General features: G+C 47.9%; 1 protein-coding gene across 2 annotated transcripts in view; it reads left to right on the top strand.

Moving 5' to 3' along the window:
- FAM3D (FAM3 metabolism regulating signaling molecule D) overlaps window positions 1-16,151 on the top strand; it is a 96,433-nt gene extending 80,282 nt beyond the window's left edge. For both annotated transcript variants that reach the window (XM_077278664.1, XM_077278663.1), the window contains 5 exons: window positions 4,461-4,519; window positions 5,444-5,494; window positions 6,008-6,092; window positions 14,208-14,334; window positions 15,938-16,151. In XM_077278664.1, the coding sequence (XP_077134779.1) occupies window positions 4,461-4,519; window positions 5,444-5,494; window positions 6,008-6,092; window positions 14,208-14,334; window positions 15,938-16,027 (412 nt within the window). In that variant the 3' untranslated portion in view covers window positions 16,028-16,151. The remainder of the gene's footprint in view (window positions 1-4,460; window positions 4,520-5,443; window positions 5,495-6,007; window positions 6,093-14,207; window positions 14,335-15,937) is intronic.
- Window positions 16,152-22,214: the final 6,063 nt, after the last annotated feature.

Raw genomic sequence — 22,214 nt, 5'->3', positions numbered from 1 at the left:
TTTTGTTTTGGGCTCCCTCTGGTGGCTCTTTTTGTCATTCTGCGGGTCTGTGGCTGGATCAGCTGCCTCGTTATTCACTTGGGAGTTTCATATTTAGCTCTGTTTCACTTCTACTTGTTGCCGGCTGTCAATGTATTCAGTGCTATTCTGATTACTCCTGATTATCTTCGGTTTCAGTCTCTTCAGGAGAAGCTAAGTTCTGTTTAATTATTTTTTGCTCATCAGTCTGCAATATGATTTCTGTGTATGATGAGTTTAGTCCAGCTTGCTAATATGTGATTTCTTGCTGCTGGTAAGCTCTGGGGTACAGAGTTGCTTCCCCCGCACCGTTAGTTGGTGCGGGGGCTCGAGCAATCTCTGCGTGGATATTTTGAATAGGGTTTTTAATTGACCGCACAGTTCCCTTTCTATTTTCTGCTATCTAGTGTTAGCGGGCCTCATTTGCTAAATCTAATTTCATCTCTGCGTTTGTGCTTTCCCCTTAACTCACCGTTAATATTTGTGGGGGGCTATTCTATATCTTTGGGGTCATTTCACTGAGGCAAGGGAGGACTTTCGTTCCCTCTAGGAATAGTCAGTTTCTCAGGCCATGAAGAGACGTCTAGGATTTTCAGGTAACGTTCCACGGCTACCTATAGTTGTGTGCGGATAGGATCAGGTTGCGGTCAATTCAGTTACCACTTCCCCAGAGTTTGTAGTCTGTTTAGTTACTTAGCTAGTCCGACTTGCGATCCTTGCCACTAGGATCATAACATATGGGGCTGCATGTCAGGAAAAAGCACTGGGGAGATGGCTATCATTACATCTTCAATAAATGCACAAGTTTATGTTGATATTTTGGACACTTTTCTTATCCCATCAATTGAAAGGATGTTTGGGGATGATGAAATCATTTTTCAAGTTGGTAATGCATCCTGCCATAGAGCAAAAACTGTGAAAACATTCCTTGCAAAAAGACACATAAGGTCAATGTCATGGCCTGCAAATAGTCCGGATCTCAATCCAATTGAAAATCTTTGGTGGAAGTTGAAGAAAATGGTCCATGACAAGGCTCCAACCTGCAAAGCTGATCTGGCAACAGCAATCAGAGAAAGTTGGAGCCAGATTGATGAAGAGTCCTGTGTGATACTCATTAAGTCCATGCCTCAGAGACTGCAAGCTGTAATAAAAGCCAGAGGTGGTGCAACAAAATACTAGTGATGTGTTAGAGGTTTTTTTTTCTGTTTGTTTTTCATGATTCCATATTTTTTCCTCAGAATTGAGCGATTCCATAATTTCCCCCTATGCCTGGATAAAAAAGTAACCATTACTGACGACCACATTTTTGTTCTTGATTTCTTTTAGTGTTTCTTACAGCCAGAAAGTTGCCATTTGAAATGACTTTAGTTTTGTGCCATGTCTGTGATCTGCTTTTTTTCTACAAAATTAAACAACTGAATGAACATCCTCCAAGGCCGGTGATTCCATAATTTTTGCCAGGGGTTGTATAAGGTATATAAATCACAGAGGTTATTGGTGTCTAGGTACTATAGCAGCACTATGATTTATACTAACTTGATAATCCTCACCCCATTTGTTGAGCAGGGATTGATTGGTGCTAACACAAAATAACTCTCATAGATGTTCCAACAAATGTATACAGTGCCAACATGCATGACACTGTTGGATAAATATTTCAGCAAATGTGATTGCACATCACAGTACCACATATATATATATATATATATATATATATATATATATATATATATATATATATATATATATATATATATATATATATATTCCCATAGATTGTTAGATAACCAGATAGGGACACACACAAAAAAGATATAAGCCCCCTCCCCCCAAAAAAAACTAAAACCTTGTACTTATCTGCTGCAATGTGGTACACAGGCGGCTGAGAATCATGATAATACAGTATCAGAACCATCATGAATTCAGTGACAGCACGTTACACAGCGTATATAGCAAAAATACCAATATAATATATCAGCACAGGTGATTGACTATTAGAAACACAGTGCGCCTCACACATGGACACGTACATAGGGGAGAAAATATTTAGATGGCCAGATTAACTGCACCTGGGTACAGTATAATTGCTGATATAGGACAGCGCTATTTCATGCCGTGAAACCAATAATACATCGTTAGCCACACACATGGCTGCCAGGTTGCTAATAAGTACATAACCAGTGAATACAGTGCCCCTAGGGCATAAAGGAAATGGGAGGGGATGCAGGAAAAAGAAAAAGGGCGGGGGGATTAACAATAACAATAATAAAATACATGATGTAATAACTGGATCTAAGTACCAGTTTTGGTTCTGGCTAATGATAATGGACATTAAGTCAGATAAAGCAGCAATAATTTTGCTGTTCATTCACGCCATCCGTCACAAGAGTCCGTAATCTAAATATCCACTGGCATTCTTTCTGTAGGAGAAGTTTATTCAAATTCCCACCCCGTGGGTTTTGTCGCACTACCTGAAGGACACAGAATGACACCACTTTTGGGTCATTCTGGTGGAAAAACCTAATGTGTCTGGCCAAGGGTGTCTCTCTCATGCCTTATATCACCAAGGTGTTCACCTACGCGTCTACGTAACTCTCTTTTAGTTTTCCCGATGTAGTTCAGTGGGCATGAGCACGTGGCCATGTACACTACTCCCTCAGTTTTGCAGTTGGCGAAATCTCTCATGAAGTACACCCTCTCTGACTTGGTACCTTTTTTAAATGATTTCTTCCTTCTAATCCATGGACAGAATTTACAATCTCCACATCTGAATGTGCCACACGGTTTGCGGTCTAACCATGTACCCTGTGGTTTAGGTTTGTCATAGAAACTATGTACCCGGTGATCTTTAATGGATCTACCCTTAATATAGGCGATTCTGGGGGTTGGTGGGATAAAGTCCCTTAATTTGGGATCAGCTCTTAATATCCCCCAATGTTTCCTGAGGATACTCTGTACAGCATTTGACCTTTTATCAAACATACCAATAATTCTCGGAATGTCAGGTATTATATCCCTAGGTGATGGATGTAACAAATCATGGCGACTGCATCCTGCCGCATGCTCCCATGCTCCATCCAGTACATCGCCCGGGTAGCCCCTCTGGCGGAACCTCCTCCTAAGGTCATGGACTTGTATGACAAAATCCTGATTGTCGGAGCAATTCCTCTTAATACGTAGGAATTGACCTTTGGGTATCCCCCTCCGAAGTGGACCGGGCTGATAACTCTCCCACCGCAGGAGACCATTGGTGGACGCGAGTTTTCTGAATGTCTTGGTGGTAATGCCCCCCCCCCCTCTCATTTTTACTTATTTGGTGGTCAAGAAAGGTAATAGTTTCCCTGTGTTTCTCTGATGTGAATCTTATATTAATGTCATTCTCATTCAGACATGCAATGAAGCTGTTAAAATCTTCCTCCGATCCAGTCCACAAGATAAAGACATCGTCAATAAATCTAGACCAAAAAAGAATATGCGGGAACCACCACGCCTCTTCCACAAACACCATAGCCTCCTTCCACCAGCCCAGGAAGAGATTTGCATACAATGGGGCACAGGGAGTCCCCATCTCAGTCCCCCTGAGCTGGTGGTAGGTCCGCCCATTAAAAAGGAAGTAGTTGTGATGGAGGATATACGTTAACAATGCAATAACAAAGTTATTATGGGAGGTAAGAGGAGTTGCTCTGGTGTTGAGAAAGGGCAGGTATCAGGGGTCCGGAATTCTATGTGGAATATTACTGTACAACGCCTCCACATCAGGTATGTGTCAGTATTGATATTAACATCTTCAAGTTTGGTCAATAGGTCCATAGTATCACTCAGATAGGATGGTGAAGATGTAACAAATGGACAAAGGATTTTATCAACATACATTCCAATGTTCTGAGGTATAGAATCAACACCTGACACTATGGGCCAACCCTTTTAAAGGGACCTGCCCCTTATGTATTTTTGGTAGACAGTAAAAGGCAGTCATCAGGGGAAACAAAGGTAATAAGAATTCAAATTCATCCTTAGTGATTAATCTGAGATCCAATCCTCCAACCAAGATCTCCATCCAAGTATCAACATATTGGGAAGTAGGGTCCTTTTTAAGGATTTCATGTCTCACCATCCCTTAATAATAGTTGACACATAGCCAGATATTGTGCATCTACGCCCAACTAGTTACTAGATTTATCGTTGTGATATGATTCATACATGCATGTTGTCGCATCATGCCTCTAATCATAAAAGGCTCCGGGAATACCGGCAGGTATAAGGCAGTTCGAAGGGCTACCATATGGTAGCCACAAAATACTGACACGTGGCCACTGGATCAGGGTCCTGCAAATTTATTTGATCATCTATATTTGTGGTGAAATATAATATGTCTAATATGTCATTTACAGCAGATTCATTATGTTCTAACCTTTTTGCTTTAACATTTCTTATAATTTCAGGCTTATGAGTAACGTGAAAAACAACAATGGAAGAGGATTGAATATTGTACTAGTAAATGGTAAAGCTTGGAAATTGTAGATTGTTCCATTTAATTTGCTTGCCGTCTCTACACACTGGCAGGCCACCACATCCACTGGCGCAATGTTGTAAACTTTGAAAAGTCTCCCATGCAGTCCGGCCTTAGATATATTTGTCCTGTTCAGTAGGACTTCTGTACATAACCTTCCTTGACTTTTCTTCCGCAATCCAAGATGGCCTGGAGCAACCTTTTTTTTCTTTTTAAGAGCGGGCAAAGTGAAAAGGTGGTCCTTGATGTGACTCTTTCCATTACATCTTGGTGAGAATTATGGAAAAAGCTGTGGAAGTGATCCTTATTTCTTACTAAGTGGCAATTTCCATTACTGTATATATGTAATAAATATCTGACACCGGATTACCCAATGGTGTAACTATAATAGGTGCCACGTTTGCAAGCACACCAGGGCCCTAGAAACTAGAGGAGGGCTATGGTTTCTTTTCCCATATGAAAAGACTGTTACTATGAAAGATCTGTGATATTTGAGGGCCTTGTTGGAGATTTCGGATTGGGGCCTACGAGCTTCAAGTTACGCTACTTGGACCACCTAAACTTGCTAACTTGAGTGATAGACTTCTGAGAATTGCATCATGACAGCCCGTTTTTACAGGCAACACTTCTCCATGCCCCTTTCCTACAATTATTATTTCCCACCAATTCTCCCTCTTGTTTTCTTTTTAAAGAAAATCCTAGAAGTTCTTTTGGAGAGTTGAAAATTGTGAGAAAACCCTTTTTAAATTTTTAAGGAAGTAATTTTATGATAGGATATCCTGTGAATCACTGTCATCAAACTAGTGGAAAAAATGTTGTGAAAAATCAAAATTTCTGCAGTACTTTTACACAAAGCATCTTTTTTTTTATATAATGTATATTTTACTTTTATTTATTTTTTTCATTTACTTGTAGCCAGCACAACAGAGCTTATAAAGATGGGTCATTTTAATATGTATTCTGGAGGTAAGTTACAGTGTCACGGCGGTAACTCGCATGTGTTCCCAGTGTCGGCCTACTCTCTGTGCTTACCGCTCTGCTCTTCAACATGTCAGGCCGCCTCACTGAGTTACCTCATGCTAAACTTTGTACTCTGCTGTATCTTCCTGCTGTCTCCACCTGACTATAGGGAGGGGTGGCCAGATCGTTCAGGAACATAACCCTGCTGTGCCAGCAGGAGATATTAGGCAGCTCCTCCTTCTCTTCCCTGCCTGAACTTAGGTTTCTGTAAGTCTCAGCAATCAGTCCTGTGTTATTTATCTTGTCTCTCGTGTTACTGACCTGGTTCGTTTACCCGTTCTGTCTGGCCTCTCTGCTCCTGACCTCAGCTTTGTATTCTGAACCTGTACTAGCTGCCCCGTCCTCGGACCGTCTGATTACATTTCTGTCTTTCTCCCTCTTGTGCTCCGGTTTCCTGAATTACTGCTTTCTTTTGTAAGTTTAGCTTATAATTGTATATATTTGGTTATTTTTCTCAAGATGTACAGGATCTTATAAACTTTTTGGAACCAATGAAAGAGGGCACGTTAATACTTATGGCGTCATACGATGATCCGGCCACAAAGTAAGTGATATAAGACACATGATATGGCAAAATGTGTTTTCGAATAAGTTTGGCATGATTAGTCTACTCAACTGGAGTATACTCATCACTCATAAAGGAAACCCCTTACTATGATTATTATGTGCCTTGAAGGGGTTGTCCAGGACTTTAACATTGATGGAAAGTAAAAGCACATGCTAGTCATATATTCCAACTGTGAAAAAAAACCACTTTGATGGCAACCCAAGCCTTCTTGTGATATTAAATGGCACTTAATTCTTTCCTTCGGAAGGAAAGAAGCTGTTTATTTAGAGCCATCCATAGGAAGCTACCCTCTCTATAGGAGGCACCACATAGACTGTCTTTTTCTTTCATGTTAGAGCTAATTTCCACACTTTTCACAGTGAATATTGTATGTAAGATTCCCTATGCCAACTGGATTTCTGCATGGAAGACTAATACCGACTGGGAGTTTGGAGAAGTTGGTGTAAGAGGTACCGGGCTTCCAAATGTCCATCATTAGGGCAGTATGGCAGTAAAACTGTAAAAGGTCCAGGCTCATCCACCAATCACTGTATGGGAACTTTGTGGTGACTTATTTATTAGGTGAAGAGTACCACTCTGGTTCCCAATATGGAGCCTTTTATTTCACATAAATATAACTCCTCAGATCCCAATTAGTAATCTGCTCCCTCACTTTGTCTGAACCCTTTGGAGATGCCCAGCAAATGTACAAGTTTTTCAACAGATTCGCCGACACATGCGCAGCATCATCAGGAATGGGGCATGGAGCAGGGGAACGATCGACAGGATTGACATTGGGGGATAAACTGTCTGCATGTCCAAGCGATGTAAGGAAACAGTTTAGTAAACTAGTCATTGGCAAAGCAGCTGGGCCTGATGGCCTCAGTCCACGTGTCCTCAGAGCGTGCGCAAACCAACTGTGTACTGTCTTCCAGCTCCTGTTTAACATGAGCCTACAATTACAGAGAGTGCCAATGCTGTGGAAGACCACCTGCCTAGTGCCGGTTCCTAAGATCACTTTTCCGACTTCCCTACACGACTGTCTGTCCAGTGGTCCTAACATCGCATGCTATGAAGTCGTTGGAGATAATAGTACTTGCCTACTTGTGCCTGAGGGTGAGGGCCTACACTGACCCCCTGCAGTTTGAGTACCAGCAGAGATTGGGGGTGGATGATGCGGTATTGTCTCTGCTACATACAGTACATTCATTCTCGAACAATGATGGAACTGTAGTGCGCCATGTTCTTTGACTTCTCGAGTGCTTGCAATACCTTACAGCCTCCTACTACGAAATAAGTTGACTGATATGGAGGTAAATGAGGGGATGGTGAACTGGATAAGTGACTACCCGACGGACAGGCCGCAGTTTGTAATGACGGAGGAGGTGGTATCCGGCAGTGTTGGAGCCCCTCAGGGTACAGTGTTGTCGCCCTTCCTCTTCAAATTGTAAATCAGGTCTCTGTCACCTCCAAAAATTCTCAGATGACTCAGTGATTGTAGGGGGCATTGTGAGGGACCGGGGGTAGGAGGAATATAGAAGGGTGGTTTCTGACTTTGACGATTGGTGCTAGACTAACTGTCTAGAACTAAACATGAAGAAAACCAAGGAGATGGTGGTGAGTTATAGAAGGAAAAAGGATGGTTACTTACCGATCACTATTGCTGGCCAGGAGGAGAAGATGGTTGAGAACTACAAATACTTGGGGGTTCACCTTGATAGGAAACTCGATTGGAGGTGTCATACAGAAAAGGTTTACAAGAAGGGAATGAGCAGACTGTACTTTCTACGAAAGTTCAGGTCATTCAATGTGGAGCGCCCCCACACCGCCGCAGGGCCGAGGGGTACCCGGAGCCGGGCCTCTAGGTCTCAGTCCTGGGGTTGTCACGGTGGCTAGACCCGGTCCGTGGCCCTGTCTGTCAGTGGGGGACGTCCGGTGCAATAAGTGATGTTGTAGCGGTGCAGTTGTGGGGTGCAGGTCGCGGTAAATAACGAGGACACCAGGTTGCAGTCTCTTTACCTCTTTACTGAAGCTCTCTGGGTCCTCAGTCCGGAATACGGCTCACCAGGCTGCGCAAGTCCGGCCGGTCCAATGGCACTTCCAGAGCTCTCCTTGCAGGTGGAAATCGGTGCCTTCCTTCTAGCGCTATGTGTTGCAGTCCTTCCCTGCTGTGCTTACGGAAAGTACCCCACAACTGTTGTGTCTGTTTCTCGTGTTCCCTCACAACAACTTAATTCGCAATGATCTTCCTCGTCCCTCCAGATACTATGGTAGGAACGCACCCGTATGACGGGGAGGCTCGGAGATCTTCCGGGACTCTATCTGCGCCCCTCTCCTGTTGGTACCCCCCTTTGCCTTCCTGGGTGATGCGTGAGACAGTCCGCCTCAAGCTAACTGCCCTGCCGTAGGTCTGAGGTATGGCTTGAAACTCTTTACCTCCTCGGCGTTCCGGCCACCGGTAGTGCGCCTCAGTAAGGTGCTGCCTCTTTCAGCACAACCCTCACTGGTATCTCCTTTCGCTTGATTTCGTTTCTCACTCAGCACAATCTATCTCGCTTCTTAGTCCTTCCTTGGGCACCGCCGCTATGCTGAGCAGGCACGGTCCCTTTACGTTCTTTTCATGCCAAGCCTCTGCCAGGATCCCACCCCTGGCAGAGACCCTACAGTCTCTCCCTTCACAACACCCTCTGCCACCAGGTGTTGCTCCGTTCAATCCCGTCAGCGTTCTCTCTAACTTCCTGCCTGACCCCCAGTTTACCCACTATGGTGGGGAGTGGCCTAATGAATAGCACCCTTAGCTCCCCCCGGAGGCCCAGCTGTGAAATGTATTGGTAACTGTGATACCTGCTCAGAGAACTCCTTCCGTGCCATCGAACGCAGCATGGCCCCCCTTAGTGGCTGAACCATGCTACTGCAACGACCAGGACTCTGGGGCGCTGCACTCCCCCCTGGTTAAACACAGTACTCCGGGACTGGGAAGAAAAACAACAATACAGGTTAGCAAAAAGACATACAATTTTGTTGAGTGCAAATAACAATAAGTATACTTAAGTAGGCTTCCCTTTATGGGAGGTGAGGACACTTGTAACGTTACAAACATAATTAACCTTATAATTTACAGAGTATAAATAACTTCTGTTACCCAACCGGGTATTCTATTTAGTGCAATTTTTGAAATAATAACTTAACATTGCCTTTAAGAAACTCACACTCTTAGTCTATCAAAGGCCTTCCTATAATCACATTATAAGGCATTTCAACTTTACATTCTCCTTCTTGTGAACCTGCAGGACCGCCTGTCCCTACGGCACCAGACCTACTGCCTCTCCTTTCTTCTACAGGACCGCCCTGTTCAGCCAGGGCCTACTGCCTTTCGCTACTATACACAGTATAGACATAACATTCCTTTCGGTTGAAGAACTCTGAGCCAGCTCTACTCGGCTCCTTTAAGGACTCACTCTCTAACCCCTACGGGTTCACTCTCTGTCCTTAGCAATAAAGTAACTTTTCAATGGGGACGCAGGGTTTACCTTCTATCCTCACCCTCATTATTACTTCTCTTACTTTCAACTATGCAGACCTCTACTTCTACCCCTACGGGCTCTCTGCATCTTTCCTTTCTTCAAAACATTATTCAAATTTCACATTTTAACAAATTCAACACATATAACTCGGCATGTAAAACAGTTACATTTCTTTTCAAGGCATCATTATGGCATTACTGTTCTGCAACAGTATCTCTCTCAAGTTCAGTTTCTCACATCCCCTTTAAGAGGAGACCAAGTCTTTCTAAGGTAGCTCGTCTTCTCAGCCTACCAGCCCATGCAAAGGTTCCGGTATGGTATCTTCGCAAAGTGTCTTTAACTAGAACCGGTAGGAAAGGTATCTTCACAAAGTGTCTTTGGCTCAAACAAATAGGGCAAATATCTTCGCAAAGTGTCTTTGGCTAAAACCAGTAGGGTGCACCTTTAAGAAGGTGCAAACTATTTACAAGGGAAGTTCGAATCATGCACAGTCCATGATTTCTGCAGTTCTTTAAACTTGTGCAAAAATTTTAGGAAAGGAAAACAAACAAAGAGGATCCCGGGTGAACAGAGGGATCCATTAACCCTGGGCGGGTTTAGCAGCAACTTAAAGGAATAAAAGACAAACAGTAACTATTTACATTTTCATAAAGTGACTCTTCTTTCAGAAGTTTCCATGAGGCGCCTCCTGGCGGGCGGACCCCTGCAATCCAGGTTTCAGGTCCACTCCCGCTGCCAGATACACCCCATGGGTTCGGGTCTGTTGCACGACCAGATCGTGCACGGCGATCAAGGTCTGTGTTCCCACTTCTCTCTGTGCTGGCACATCAGGGACATTGATCGCCCGCAGAGGAACTTCTTTAGCCACTACGGTGGTTGCGGCGATCGGGTGGCAGATCGCTAGTTCTGTGGTTGGGCAGGTGGAGGCGACCAGGGTGGTTACAGGTCGGTCACACGGCGGCACTTTGGCTACAGGGGCTGGTTTCTCTTTCTTGTAGACGTTCAGGGCGAACCACCCCTTTTCCCCAAAATGCCGGGTGTAAGTAACACTGTCTCCCGGATAGAGGTCTCGATCGGGGTGACCCTCTCTAAGGTGTGACTCAACATCCCGTCGGTTAACAAAGACCTCCGCGTATAGCCCCGGTTCTTTAATGAAGCCCCAGCCTCCTTGGAGTTTAAAGACAGTGACGATACCCTGCCTACGCGGGGCCTGGTGAGTGGTGGGGTCCTTACGGGCCCGGTCCTTGACCGCCAAATCTTTTTGATGGTAGGCCTCCCGTTTAGCCTGATGTGCTTTCTCCCATGGTAACAGGCGCTGAAGTCTATGGGTCCCCGGGAGAGGTGGTGCTGCTACGGGACCCACTAACACACCCTCTGCTAGTGGGGTAGGATCGGCGGACTCACCCACTGGTACGATTCCACCTTCTGCGACAGGTCCCGTTGGTTCTTCCGATGTCCGGGAATCCACTGCCGGTCCTACCTGATGCGGGGCCTGGACTCTCACATGCAGTTGAAGGAGCTGGTTATATAAATCCTCCATCTCGGCTCTCAGGAATTTGGTGTTATCCACGGAGGACAAGCCGCTGGGCTCAGCCGGGTAGTCAGGGGAGACTTCCACTTCAACCCCGCTGTCGGGTTCGGAGCTGCTAGCCATAGCGTCCTCCACGTGGGTCGCTTCCTGGTCTTTTTCCCGCTCTCTCCTGCGTGAGCAGTTTCGTTTTCTCTGCCTCCGCCCCCCATTAAGGATTAGGAGGCGGATCTCTGCTGCTGACGGACACGTCCTCACTGCACAGAAATATTTAGACTGGGTGGCCATTACTGTTCGCGCTCTCCAGCTCGGCTACGCCCACTCCACGCCCCTCTTCTCTTCCTGCGCTCTCCTCAGCGCTGCAATGGCGGCGGATTTTGGCGGCAAATGGCACAGCACACAGTCTTGCAATAAAGTACAGTCCAAGCACAGTAAATCACAGTCTCTAGGCACACATGACCTGATTCTTCAGGCTTAAGTAGATCCTGTTCGTGACGCCATGTTGGAGCGCCCCCACACCGCCGCAGGGCCGAGGGGTACCCGGAGCCGGGCCTCTAGGTCTCAGTCCTGGGGTTGTCACGGTGGCTAGACCCGGTCCGTGGCCCTGTCTGTCAGTGGGGGACGTCCGGTGCAATAAGTGATGTTGTAGCGGTGCAGTTGTGGGGTGCAGGTCGCGGTAAATAACGAGGACACCAGGTTGCAGTCTCTTTACCTCTTTACTGAAGCTCTCTGGGTCCTCAGTCCGGAATACGGCTCACCAGGCTGCGCAAGTCCGGCCGGTCCAATGGCACTTCCAGAGCTCTCCTTGCAGGTGGAAATCGGTGCCTTCCTTCTAGCGCTATGTGTTGCAGTCCTTCCCTGCTGTGCTTACGGAAAGTACCCCACAACTGTTGTGTCTGTTTCTCGTGTTCCCTCACAACAACTTAATTCGCAATGATCTTCCTCGTCCCTCCAGATACTATGGTAGGAACGCACCCGTATGACGGGGAGGCTCGGAGATCTTCCGGGACTCTATCTGCGCCCCTCTCCTGTTGGTACCCCCCTTTGCCTTCCTGGGTGATGCGTGAGACAGTCCGCCTCAAGCTAACTGCCCTGCCGTAGGTCTGAGGTATGGCTTGAAACTCTTTACCTCCTCGGCGTTCCGGCCACCGGTAGTGCGCCTCAGTAAGGTGCTGCCTCTTTCAGCACAACCCTCACTGGTATCTCCTTTCGCTTGATTTCGTTTCTCACTCAGCACAATCTATCTCGCTTCTTAGTCCTTCCTTGGGCACCGCCGCTATGCTGAGCAGGCACGGTCCCTTTACGTTCTTTCCATGCCAAGCCTCTGCCAGGATCCCACCCCTGGCAGAGACCCTACAGTCTCTCCCTTCACAACACCCTCTGCCACCAGGTGTTCCTCCGTTCAATCCCATCAGCGTTCTCTCTAACTTCCTGCCTGACCCCCAGTTTACCCACTATGGTGGGGAGTGGCCTAATGAATAGCACCCTTAGCTCCCCCCGGAGGCCCAGCTGTGAAATGTATTGGTGACTGTGATACCTGCTCAGAGAACTCCTTCCGTGCCATCGAACGCAGCATGGCCCCCCCTTAGTGGCTGAACCATGCTACTGCAACGACCAGGACTCTGGGGCGCTGCAAATGTGTGCAATAAAATGCTCAAAATGTTTTACCAGTCCGTTGTGGCAAGCGCCATCTTTTTTGCTCTCATTTGCTGGGGCAGTAGTGTGCGAGTATCTGACGCTAAAAAGCTCAACAAATTTATCAGGAAGGCAAGCGCGGCTGTTGGCCTCCATCTGGACTCTTTGGAGGAGGTAGTGGAAGATAGTATTCAGATGAAGTGTAGGGCTATAATGATCAATAATACACCCACTATACGAGCTGTTCTTGAAGCAGAAGAGCACATTCAGCAGCCATCTAATCCTACTAGGGTGCATGAAGGAGAAATTCAGGAAATCGTTTGTGCCTACTGCTATGAGGATACGTAACAATTGCCTAAGGGTGAACGACAACAATGACCTATGGCTGGTGCACTAATGGCAATGATCAGAGATTTAAGAGTTATAGTACCTGCATTTACACAAATTTGTTCGTTACGTAATGTGGGAAGTCATGTGCAAGATCTGTGTTTAGGAATTACTTTATGTAATGCTGTTTGCAATGTTGTAATGTTTGAAATGCTGTTTGTAACGCTGCTGTAATACCATAATTTCCCTCGGGATCAATAAAGTGTATCGTATCGTATGTAGGAGATGGAAATAAATCTGAGATAAGGAGTCCTGACCCAGTAAAGTTGACAACCAAAATCAACAGTCCACAGACCCAAAATTACATAGTGAATAATATCCAGGGGTGAAGCTGAAGTGGGTGCACGATTTGCAACTGCACCTAAACCCTAGACATAGGGGGACCTAAAATGTCCCACTGCACCATATGAGACGACCAATATTATTAAAAAGTTGTGATACTTCGGACCCCTGTTTGAGATTTTACATTGGGGTCCATGAACTCAAAGTTGCACAATGAAGATGAACCCTTGTCTTTGAGATGTGAGACCGTTTTGAGCCTTCATGCCATGAAACAAGTTTCTTGGAACATCATACTCTGTATTGCTGCTGTTTTGCGGTGGAAGAGTAGGGCTAGTGGGTAACAGGAAATGGCTCAACGGCCTTTCCAGAACACATAGAGGAGTTTCTATGCAAGCTACCAAAGGAACAAAACAGGTATGGGCAGTTTTTGAGTCTCTACAGTATATGGTTTCCCTTTTCTTAATCTAAAAAAATTGGACTTAGCCAGGAGCTACGACTCTTGTTCTCCTTCCATATCTCTAAAATGAAGTGTTCTGGCAGTCCCAATTTGGCTTCATCCGAATGAAGGCATGGATATTTGTAAGATAATTCTATAATGGAAGGATTACTGTAAAATGGCAATTAATCTCTTGTCTGCAAGTTCCACTTAAAAATCCACACGTCAGTGGATCTACGTTGACATTTCTAATGATTATCTATAATGTGGGAAGCGTAAACGCACAGAATCCTAACGTTTTATCAATGTTTTCACTTTAGACTGAATGACAAAGCCAGAGAACTGCTTACCAGTTATGGAAGCAGTTATGCCAACAAAATTGCATTCCGAGACTCCTGGACTTTCGTTGGAGGAAAAGGAATAAAGAACAAGAGCCCCTTTGAACAGGTACGGTGAATGTCTTCTTCAGTTTAGGTGTGGCTGATGTCACCAGGATTTCATACAAATGGAAACCATATCGAACCCCTCATCTAAGAGCTAGCGTCAACTGCTTATGATAATCATCTGCTATTGCTCGAATGGACGTTGCAATGTGCACAGTGTGGCCACCACATTTGCCTTGCAGATGAGTACCAGTGCAGGTTGTCTTTGATGTCTACCGAAACTATTCACAAACTCCCCCATCTTCATCTATTAATCATTCAGTGGAGGCATCAGAAGTACCATTTAGTATCTTCAGATATTCGCCCCATCCCATTAGTCTTTCCCATCTATCTACAGTGTAGCTAGGATCCCAAGAATGGGGTTTGAAAAGACCGGCAAAATGGAGGGTGGCCATACATGTGTATTCAGTGTCTGAGTACACCTCACGACTATCACCGTCTATCGAACAGACTAGACTCATTCTCATGATTGATGGGGGGGGGTCTTAGTGATTGGACCTTCCAGTGATTAGATAGTTATAATGTATTCTGTGCATAGTTGCTGACCTACATATGTTGGATATGTTGTGTTTAATGGAGCATTTAGGTGGATGGATAGTCAGCGAATAAGTTGGTTAATAAGAAGACTCGTTCCCAACTATTGGTCTATGCAGAGAAGACTATGATAGTCACTCTGTGGTAAATTTGATCAAGTGCCCAACGGTAGACTAAATCCAATACGTGTAGAAATATACCACGGCACTTCCACATTCAGAAACTATGCATTTATTTAATGTTCAGCAACAGGTCTTTGCAAGAAAAAGGGCCAACGTTCCAGTCACATGACCTTGCTCAAGGCCGAAAAAAGGTAACTATATACATAAATATATCAGAAATATTCACATTGCCTTTTCAGAAAGGAAGAGGACTAGAACTCTAGCGCCACCTATTGGATGTAGAAATCCTAAAAGTCAATATCGACCCTTTAACGAGCCTTATCACGTGACTTAGGATAAAAGCCAAACCAGAAACTCAGTTTGCAGACACAATGTTTCGGGGTGTTGCCCCCTCATCAGTGCAAAATATGAAATCTGATTTGGCTGTATGAGAGGACTCTGGAGCATTGCGTGGCCTAAAAGTCTCTTTACTCTCTCATGTCAGGCATGTCAGTCTCTACAAGTATAGACGTTACCTCTTAGATCCCAGTCTTAGCCTCTCACCTAGCCCAATCAGATCTCGTGCTTTGCACTGAGGAAGGACAACACCCTGAAACACGTGTTTGCACATTGAGATTCTGGTTTGGCTGCTCTAATTCGTATGGCAAGGATCTTCAAAGGGTCGATATTGACTATGATTGCGGTGTCCAGTAAGTGAAGATAGAGCTCTAGTCCTCTTCCGCTTTGAAAATGCAATTTGCATATTTAACACAACGATAATACTAATGATTGTTATGTTACTATCAGTATTATCGGCCAGTAATCAAGTGATGATGAGTTGGTATATGGTCAATCGGAGCTCAATTAGTAGCATTACCGGCCAAAATCCGCGCATCTCAAAGTAAAATAAGACTTTTGCTGCTAAAGATCTAATACTGAAGAGTAATTGTCACTTTTTTTATTCCTGATCAGCACCTCAAGAACGACAAGGAAACCAATAAATATGACGGCTGGCCTGAAGTTCTGGAACTTAGTGGATGTATTCCTAAAAAAATGGACTAATGGCATCTTTCAATAGTCTTCTACTAGTGAATTGTTAGAACTGGACTCCTTTAGGACGTGTCAGGGATTTGTTTACATGCGGATGTATATATTTTATTATTTAATAAAGGAAGGAGAGCAATGAGGAACGTTGACGTTTTACAAATCCTTTTCTCATCCATGTTTTTGGCCAAAAAAATGAGATCCAGACTTTGGGAGACATTGGGATTCCTCCCCATGGTGCGGTAATGTATAACTGCATGAACATCACGTCTCTACCGGGTGGAGGAGATATGCCACCAACATTTGTACAATAAAGGACTAATTGGCCTACAGATCTATAATATAACGCTGGGAGCGTCACTCTGTCCGAAGCCTTTATAGACTGCGCAAGCGCAAGCGCCGGCGCAGTCTGGACCCCACAGAGTGACGCTCCCAGGAGATCGCGGTATGCGTAAGCACTGAACGCACACCGCGATCTCCAACGGAGAAGCGGGGACGAGCCACGGAGCCAGGAGGGTGAGTATATTTACCTGTCCTCCGTTCCACCGCTGCGCGCGAGCCTCCGTCCTCCACATCCTCTGCCTGAGACGTTCAGTTCAGAGGGCACGATGACGCGCTTAATGCGCGCCGCCCTCTGACTGAACAGTCACAGCCAGAGGACAGGACCCGGAAGACAGACCGGCGCGCAGCAGTGGAACGGGAGGACAGGTAAATATAGCAAGTGCCGGGGGCCTGAGCTAGCGGCGACCCCGGCACCTGACCCCCACAGCGCGCCGGTGTCCCCGCCTGCTCAGGCCCCCAGCAGAGCCACGCACAGCCGCCCGCAGTCAGCAGAGCCACGCACAGCCCCCCGCAGTCAACAGAGCCACGCACAGCCGCCCGCAGTCAGCAGAGCCACGCACAGCCCCCCGCAGTCAGCAGAGCCACGCACAGCCCCCCGCAGTCAGCAGAGCCACGCACAGCCCCCCGCAGTCAGCAGAGCCACGCACAGCCCCCCGCAGTCAGCAGAGCCACGCACAGCCGCCCGCAGTCAGCAGAGCCACGCACAGCCCCCCGCAGTCAGCAGAGCCACGCACAGCCGCCCGCAGTCAGCAGAGCCACGCACAGCCGCCCGCAGTCAGCAGAGCCACGCACAGCCGCCCGCAGTCAGCAGAGCCACGCACAGCCGCCCGCAGTCAGCAGAGCCACGCACAGCCGCCCGCAGTCAGCAGAGCCACGCACAGCCGCCCGCAGTCAGCAGAGCCACGCACAGCCGCCCGCAGTCAGCAGAGCCACGCACAGCCGCCCGCAGTCAGCAGAGCCTCGCACAGCCGCCCGCAGTCAGCAGAGCCACGCACAGCCGCCCGCAGTCAGCAGAGCCACGCACAGCCGCCCGCAGTCAGCAGAGCCACGCACAGCCGCCCGCAGTCAGCAGAGCCACGCACAGCCGCCCGCAGTCAGCAGAGCCACGCACAGCCGCCCGCAGTCAGCAGAGCCACGCACAGCCGCCCGCAGTCAGCAGAGCCACGCACAGCCGCCCGCAGTCAGCAGAGCCACGCACAGCCGCCCGCAGTCAGCAGAGCCACGCACAGCCGCCCGCAGTCAGCAGAGCCACGCACAGCCGCCCGCAGTCAGCAGAGCCACGCACAGCCGCCCGCAGTCAGCAGAGCCACGCACAGCCGCCCGCAGGCAGCAGAGCCACGCACAGCCGCCCGCAGTCAGCAGAGCCACGCACAGCCGCCCGCAGTCAGCAGAGCCACGCACAGCCGCCCGCAGTCAGCAGAGCCACGCACAGCCGCCCGCAGTCAGCAGAGCCACGCACAGCCGCCCGCAGTCAGCAGAGCCACGCACAGCCGCCCGCAGTCAGCAGAGCCACGCACAGCCGCCCGCACTCAGCAGAGCCACGCACAGCCGCCCGCACTCAGCAGAGCCACGCACAGCCGCCCGCACTCAGCAGAGCCACGCACAGCCGCCCGCACTCAGCAGAGCCACGCACAGCCGCCCGCACTCAGCAGAGCCACGCACAGCCGCCCGCACTCAGCAGAGCCACGCACAGCCGCCCGCACTCAGCAGAGCCACGCACAGCCGCCCGCACTCAGCAGAGCCACGCACAGCCGCCCGCACTCAGCAGAGCCACGCACAGCCGCCCGCACTCAGCAGAGCCACGCACAGCCGCCCGCACTCAGCAGAGCCACGCACAGCCGCCCGCACTCAGCAGAGCCACGCACAGCCGCCCTCAGTCAGCAGAGCCACGCACAGCCGCCCGCAGTCAGCAGAGCCACGCACAGCCGCCCGCAGTCAGCAGAGCCACGCACAGCCGCCCGCAGTCAGCAGAGCCACGCACAGCCGCCCGCAGTCAGCAGAGCCACGCACAGCCGCCCGCAGTCAGCAGAGCCACGCACAGCCGCCCGCAGTCAGCAGAGCCACGCACAGCCGCCCGCAGTCAGCAGAGCCACGCACAGCCGCCCGCAGTCAGCAGAGCCACGCACAGCCGCCCGCAGTCAGCAGAGCCACGCACAGCCGCCCGCAGTCAGCAGAGCCACGCACAGCCGCCCGCAGTCAGCAGAGCCACGCACAGCCGCCCGCAGTCAGCAGAGCCACGCACAGCCGCCCGCAGTCAGCAGAGCCACGCACAGCCGCCCGCAGTCAGCAGAGCCACGCACAGCCGCCCGCAGTCAGCAGAGCCACGCACAGCCGCCCGCAGTCAGCAGAGCCACGCACAGCCGCCCGCAGTCAGCAGAGCCGCCCGCACTCAGCACAGCCGCCCGCACTCAGCACAGCCGCCCGCACTCAGCACAGCCGCCCGCACTCAGCACAGCCGCACTCGGGCAGTAGAGCCGGAGAGAGAAAGATGGGAGCAACATATGGCAGAATGGAAACAGGAACAGGCAGAATGGGGGCGCGGGATGGGAGCAGCACATGACAGAATGATTGCGCACGATGGGAGCAGCACATGACAGGATGGGGGTGCAGGATGGGAGCACATGACAGGATGGGGCGCAGGATGGGAGCAGCACATGACAGGATGGGAGCAGCACACACATGACAGGATGGGGGTGTAGGATGGAGCAGCATATGACAGGATGGGGGCGCAGGATGGGAGCACATGACAGGATGGGGACGAAGGATTGAGCAGCACATGACAGGATGGGGGCGCAGGATGGAGGAGCACATGACAGGATGGGGGCGCAGGATGGAGCAGCACATGACAGGATGGGGCCGCAGGATGGAGGAGCACATGACAGGATGGGGACGCAGGATGGAGCAGCACATGACAGGATGGGGACGCAGGATGGAGCAGCACATGACAGGATGGTGACCATATACCAATATAAATGCTCGCCACCCGGGCGTAGAACGGGTTCAATAGCTAGTCCATAATAAACTTTATGGCAAATCGGATCTTGGTTCCTTCAGTGAATTTCAGAAATAAGAAGCTCCATGGCCACAACATTACTCATTTATAATATTGGCACAATGACCAAAACATGGCTTCCATTAAAAATTATTAACAATCCAGGTCAGATTTTTTTTTTTAATAAAGACGTGAAGCCTCTGCTCCATTTTGACAGGACATTTTACTGCCCTATTCCTGGGATCGATGGGGGGTTCTACTACACACCTGATGTGGCTGTTGTGCTTTATGTAAAATTAATTCTGAAATCTCTGCACACCTAGCCTGGTTGATGACTTCTCATTGTTCCTCCTCCCTGTTGGGGTCTCACACTGCTTAGTACAAGCTGCAGTTATCAGTCAGGCACAGTGGAGGACACTGAACACACTTGGCCTCATGAGCGCTCTCATTCTGCAGCTGAAAATGTTCACTTTTATATCAGTTGTATACAGCTATTCTGATATGGGCTTTCAAAGAAAATACAACAGTCTCATCAGGTCTTAGATCTACTTAATATATGCAGCTGTAAGGGCGTGATCTGTTCCGTCATGTTCCTGCCTCTGAAGATACCAATTGTGACTAATGTCATGCTTCTTGTAGTGTGAGGTGGTGATATGCTTCGTGCACACTGTTATAAGATAGTAACTGTACTAAATTAGTGACAGATCTACTTAATGTTCAGGACTAGCCCATAGTGGGAAGGGAAAGTCCCAGTAAAAAGGAGACTGCTTCCTGTTTGAGGACAGTTCTAGACAGAATTCGTTAAGAAGTGTGTCAAGGTAATCTGATAGCATGAGGAGCACATATTGTTCTGGACAGTACGAGGCCTTACAAAAATTTCCTGCTGACATTTCTGCAATGTCTGGCCCTCAAGGATCAGGACAAGCGCTATGGAAAGCACTTCAACTCCTTTCGTACAGAGAAAGATGGATGTGGAATCATGTGAGGGAAAGGTAAAAGATCTCGGGAGTACTATGGATCTGGACTTGAGATCCCTGGGCCTGACAGGATCAGTAGACGTAGGGATAGTCCAGGAAGAACAGATGGAAAAGCTGGAAATGTACTGTATTAAGGAACCAAGAAATGGAAATGAACTGAACTGTTCAGTAAACGTCTGTGTGTTGAAATGAACTGGGTGTCCCCTGAAGATGGAGGCCAGGAGACAGCAGAGGCCTGCGGCCTAAAGGTGAGTGTGATGCTCCCCACACCTGACAGCACATTGGGACACAATTTCAGGTAAAGTGCCAGGACGTCATGGAGCAGCAGATTGACCACAACTACCGCCCTCCGGCACCTTACACAGCTTCCTTTGTGAAATCTAATGAGACATCAGCTTTAGATAGTAAATATAGCAGAACAGGAGTGTACAACCAATACCTGACACGTGGTGTAGATGTAAGCCCCCGCCATACCTGGCAGATGCCGGCATTAGCTTGTAACAGATGTGATTGGCGCTAACTCTGATGGCTGCTGTTTAACCTTTCACATTCTTCTGTCAGTCCCTGACCGTGACATTTCAACAAGCAAATCCAGGGCTTGTGCTTGTGTACTCCCACCACCCCCTCTGTGCCCCTGTGACATGAATATGGGGTGCCAATTAGTGATGAGCGGATGTGCTGGGATAAGGTGTTATCTGAGCATGCTCGGGTGCTAAACTAGTGCCTTAGACAAGCTCAAATAATATGATCGAGTCCCCGCGGCGGCATGTCTCGCAGCTGTTCGACAGAAGCAACACATGCAGAGATTGCATAACACATCGGCAGCCTCGAGACATGCAGCCGCAGGGACTCAAAGCTATTTTTCTAGCACGCCGAAGTCACTCGGCACCAGTGCATGCTCAGATAACACCTATCCCAACACGTTCGCTCATCACTAATGTTAACCCCTTAAATGCCACCATCTCTAATGCAACTGGAGTATTATTTCAGGATCTCCTCCATCCGCCCTCTCCCCAATATGCCTGGTAATGACTGGTCTAAATACTTAAAATAGCAAACCTAAGTCTAGAATTATTTATCCTAAAATCAGAATAAAATATCTAAGTGACAGAAATAGTTTTTCTTTCACTAGTATCAAAATAGTGCATTAAATGGTGATCAAAATTACATTTGTACCTGAAAATGGTAACAATAAAAACATCAGCTTGCCACCCAAATAACAAGCCATGACACAGCCTCTTCAACAGAAAAGTAAAAAAAAAATTGCAGGTCTCAAAAAAAGAAAAAAAAAAAAAAAAAAAAAAAAGGAAAGGAAATGCTAGGGCTGCTGAAATAAAAGGAGTAAAAAAAAATGAAAGCAGAAAAACTAAAACTGGCAGCGGTAAGCTGGTGATAAAGAGACTCCAATACACTGGAGTTGTATGGCGCAGTTTCAGAGTGTAATTATTCCTTTCACCACTAGGTGTCAGTATGACACTCTTTGAGATTATAAGGTTAATTATGCAAATTGTCTCTTCAGAGAGGAAGAGAACTAGAACTCTAGTGCCACCTATTGGAAGGTAGCAATCCTACAAGTCAATTTCAACCCTTTAACGAGCCTTGTCACATGACTTAGGATAACAGCCAAACCAGAATCTCAATTTGCAGACACTGTGTTTCGGGGTTCTGCCCCTCGTCAGTGCAAAGCGGAGATCTGGTTTGGCTGTGAGAGATGTCTGACCGATATCCAAGAAGTATCGTATAAGTCATATTGCAAGGCTCGTTAAAGGGTCAACATTGACTTGTAGGATTGCTACCTTCCAATAGGTGGAACTAGTGTTCTAGTTCTCTTCCACTCTGAAGAGACAATTTGCATAATTAGCATATTTCCCAGAGGAGCATTGCGGCTTTAAGT

The sequence above is a fragment of the Ranitomeya variabilis genome, chromosome 8 (genome assembly GCF_051348905.1).
Source record: "Ranitomeya variabilis isolate aRanVar5 chromosome 8, aRanVar5.hap1, whole genome shotgun sequence".
Taxonomy (NCBI): domain Eukaryota; kingdom Metazoa; phylum Chordata; class Amphibia; order Anura; family Dendrobatidae; genus Ranitomeya; species Ranitomeya variabilis.
This window is presented reverse-complemented; position numbering and strand designations above follow the sequence as displayed.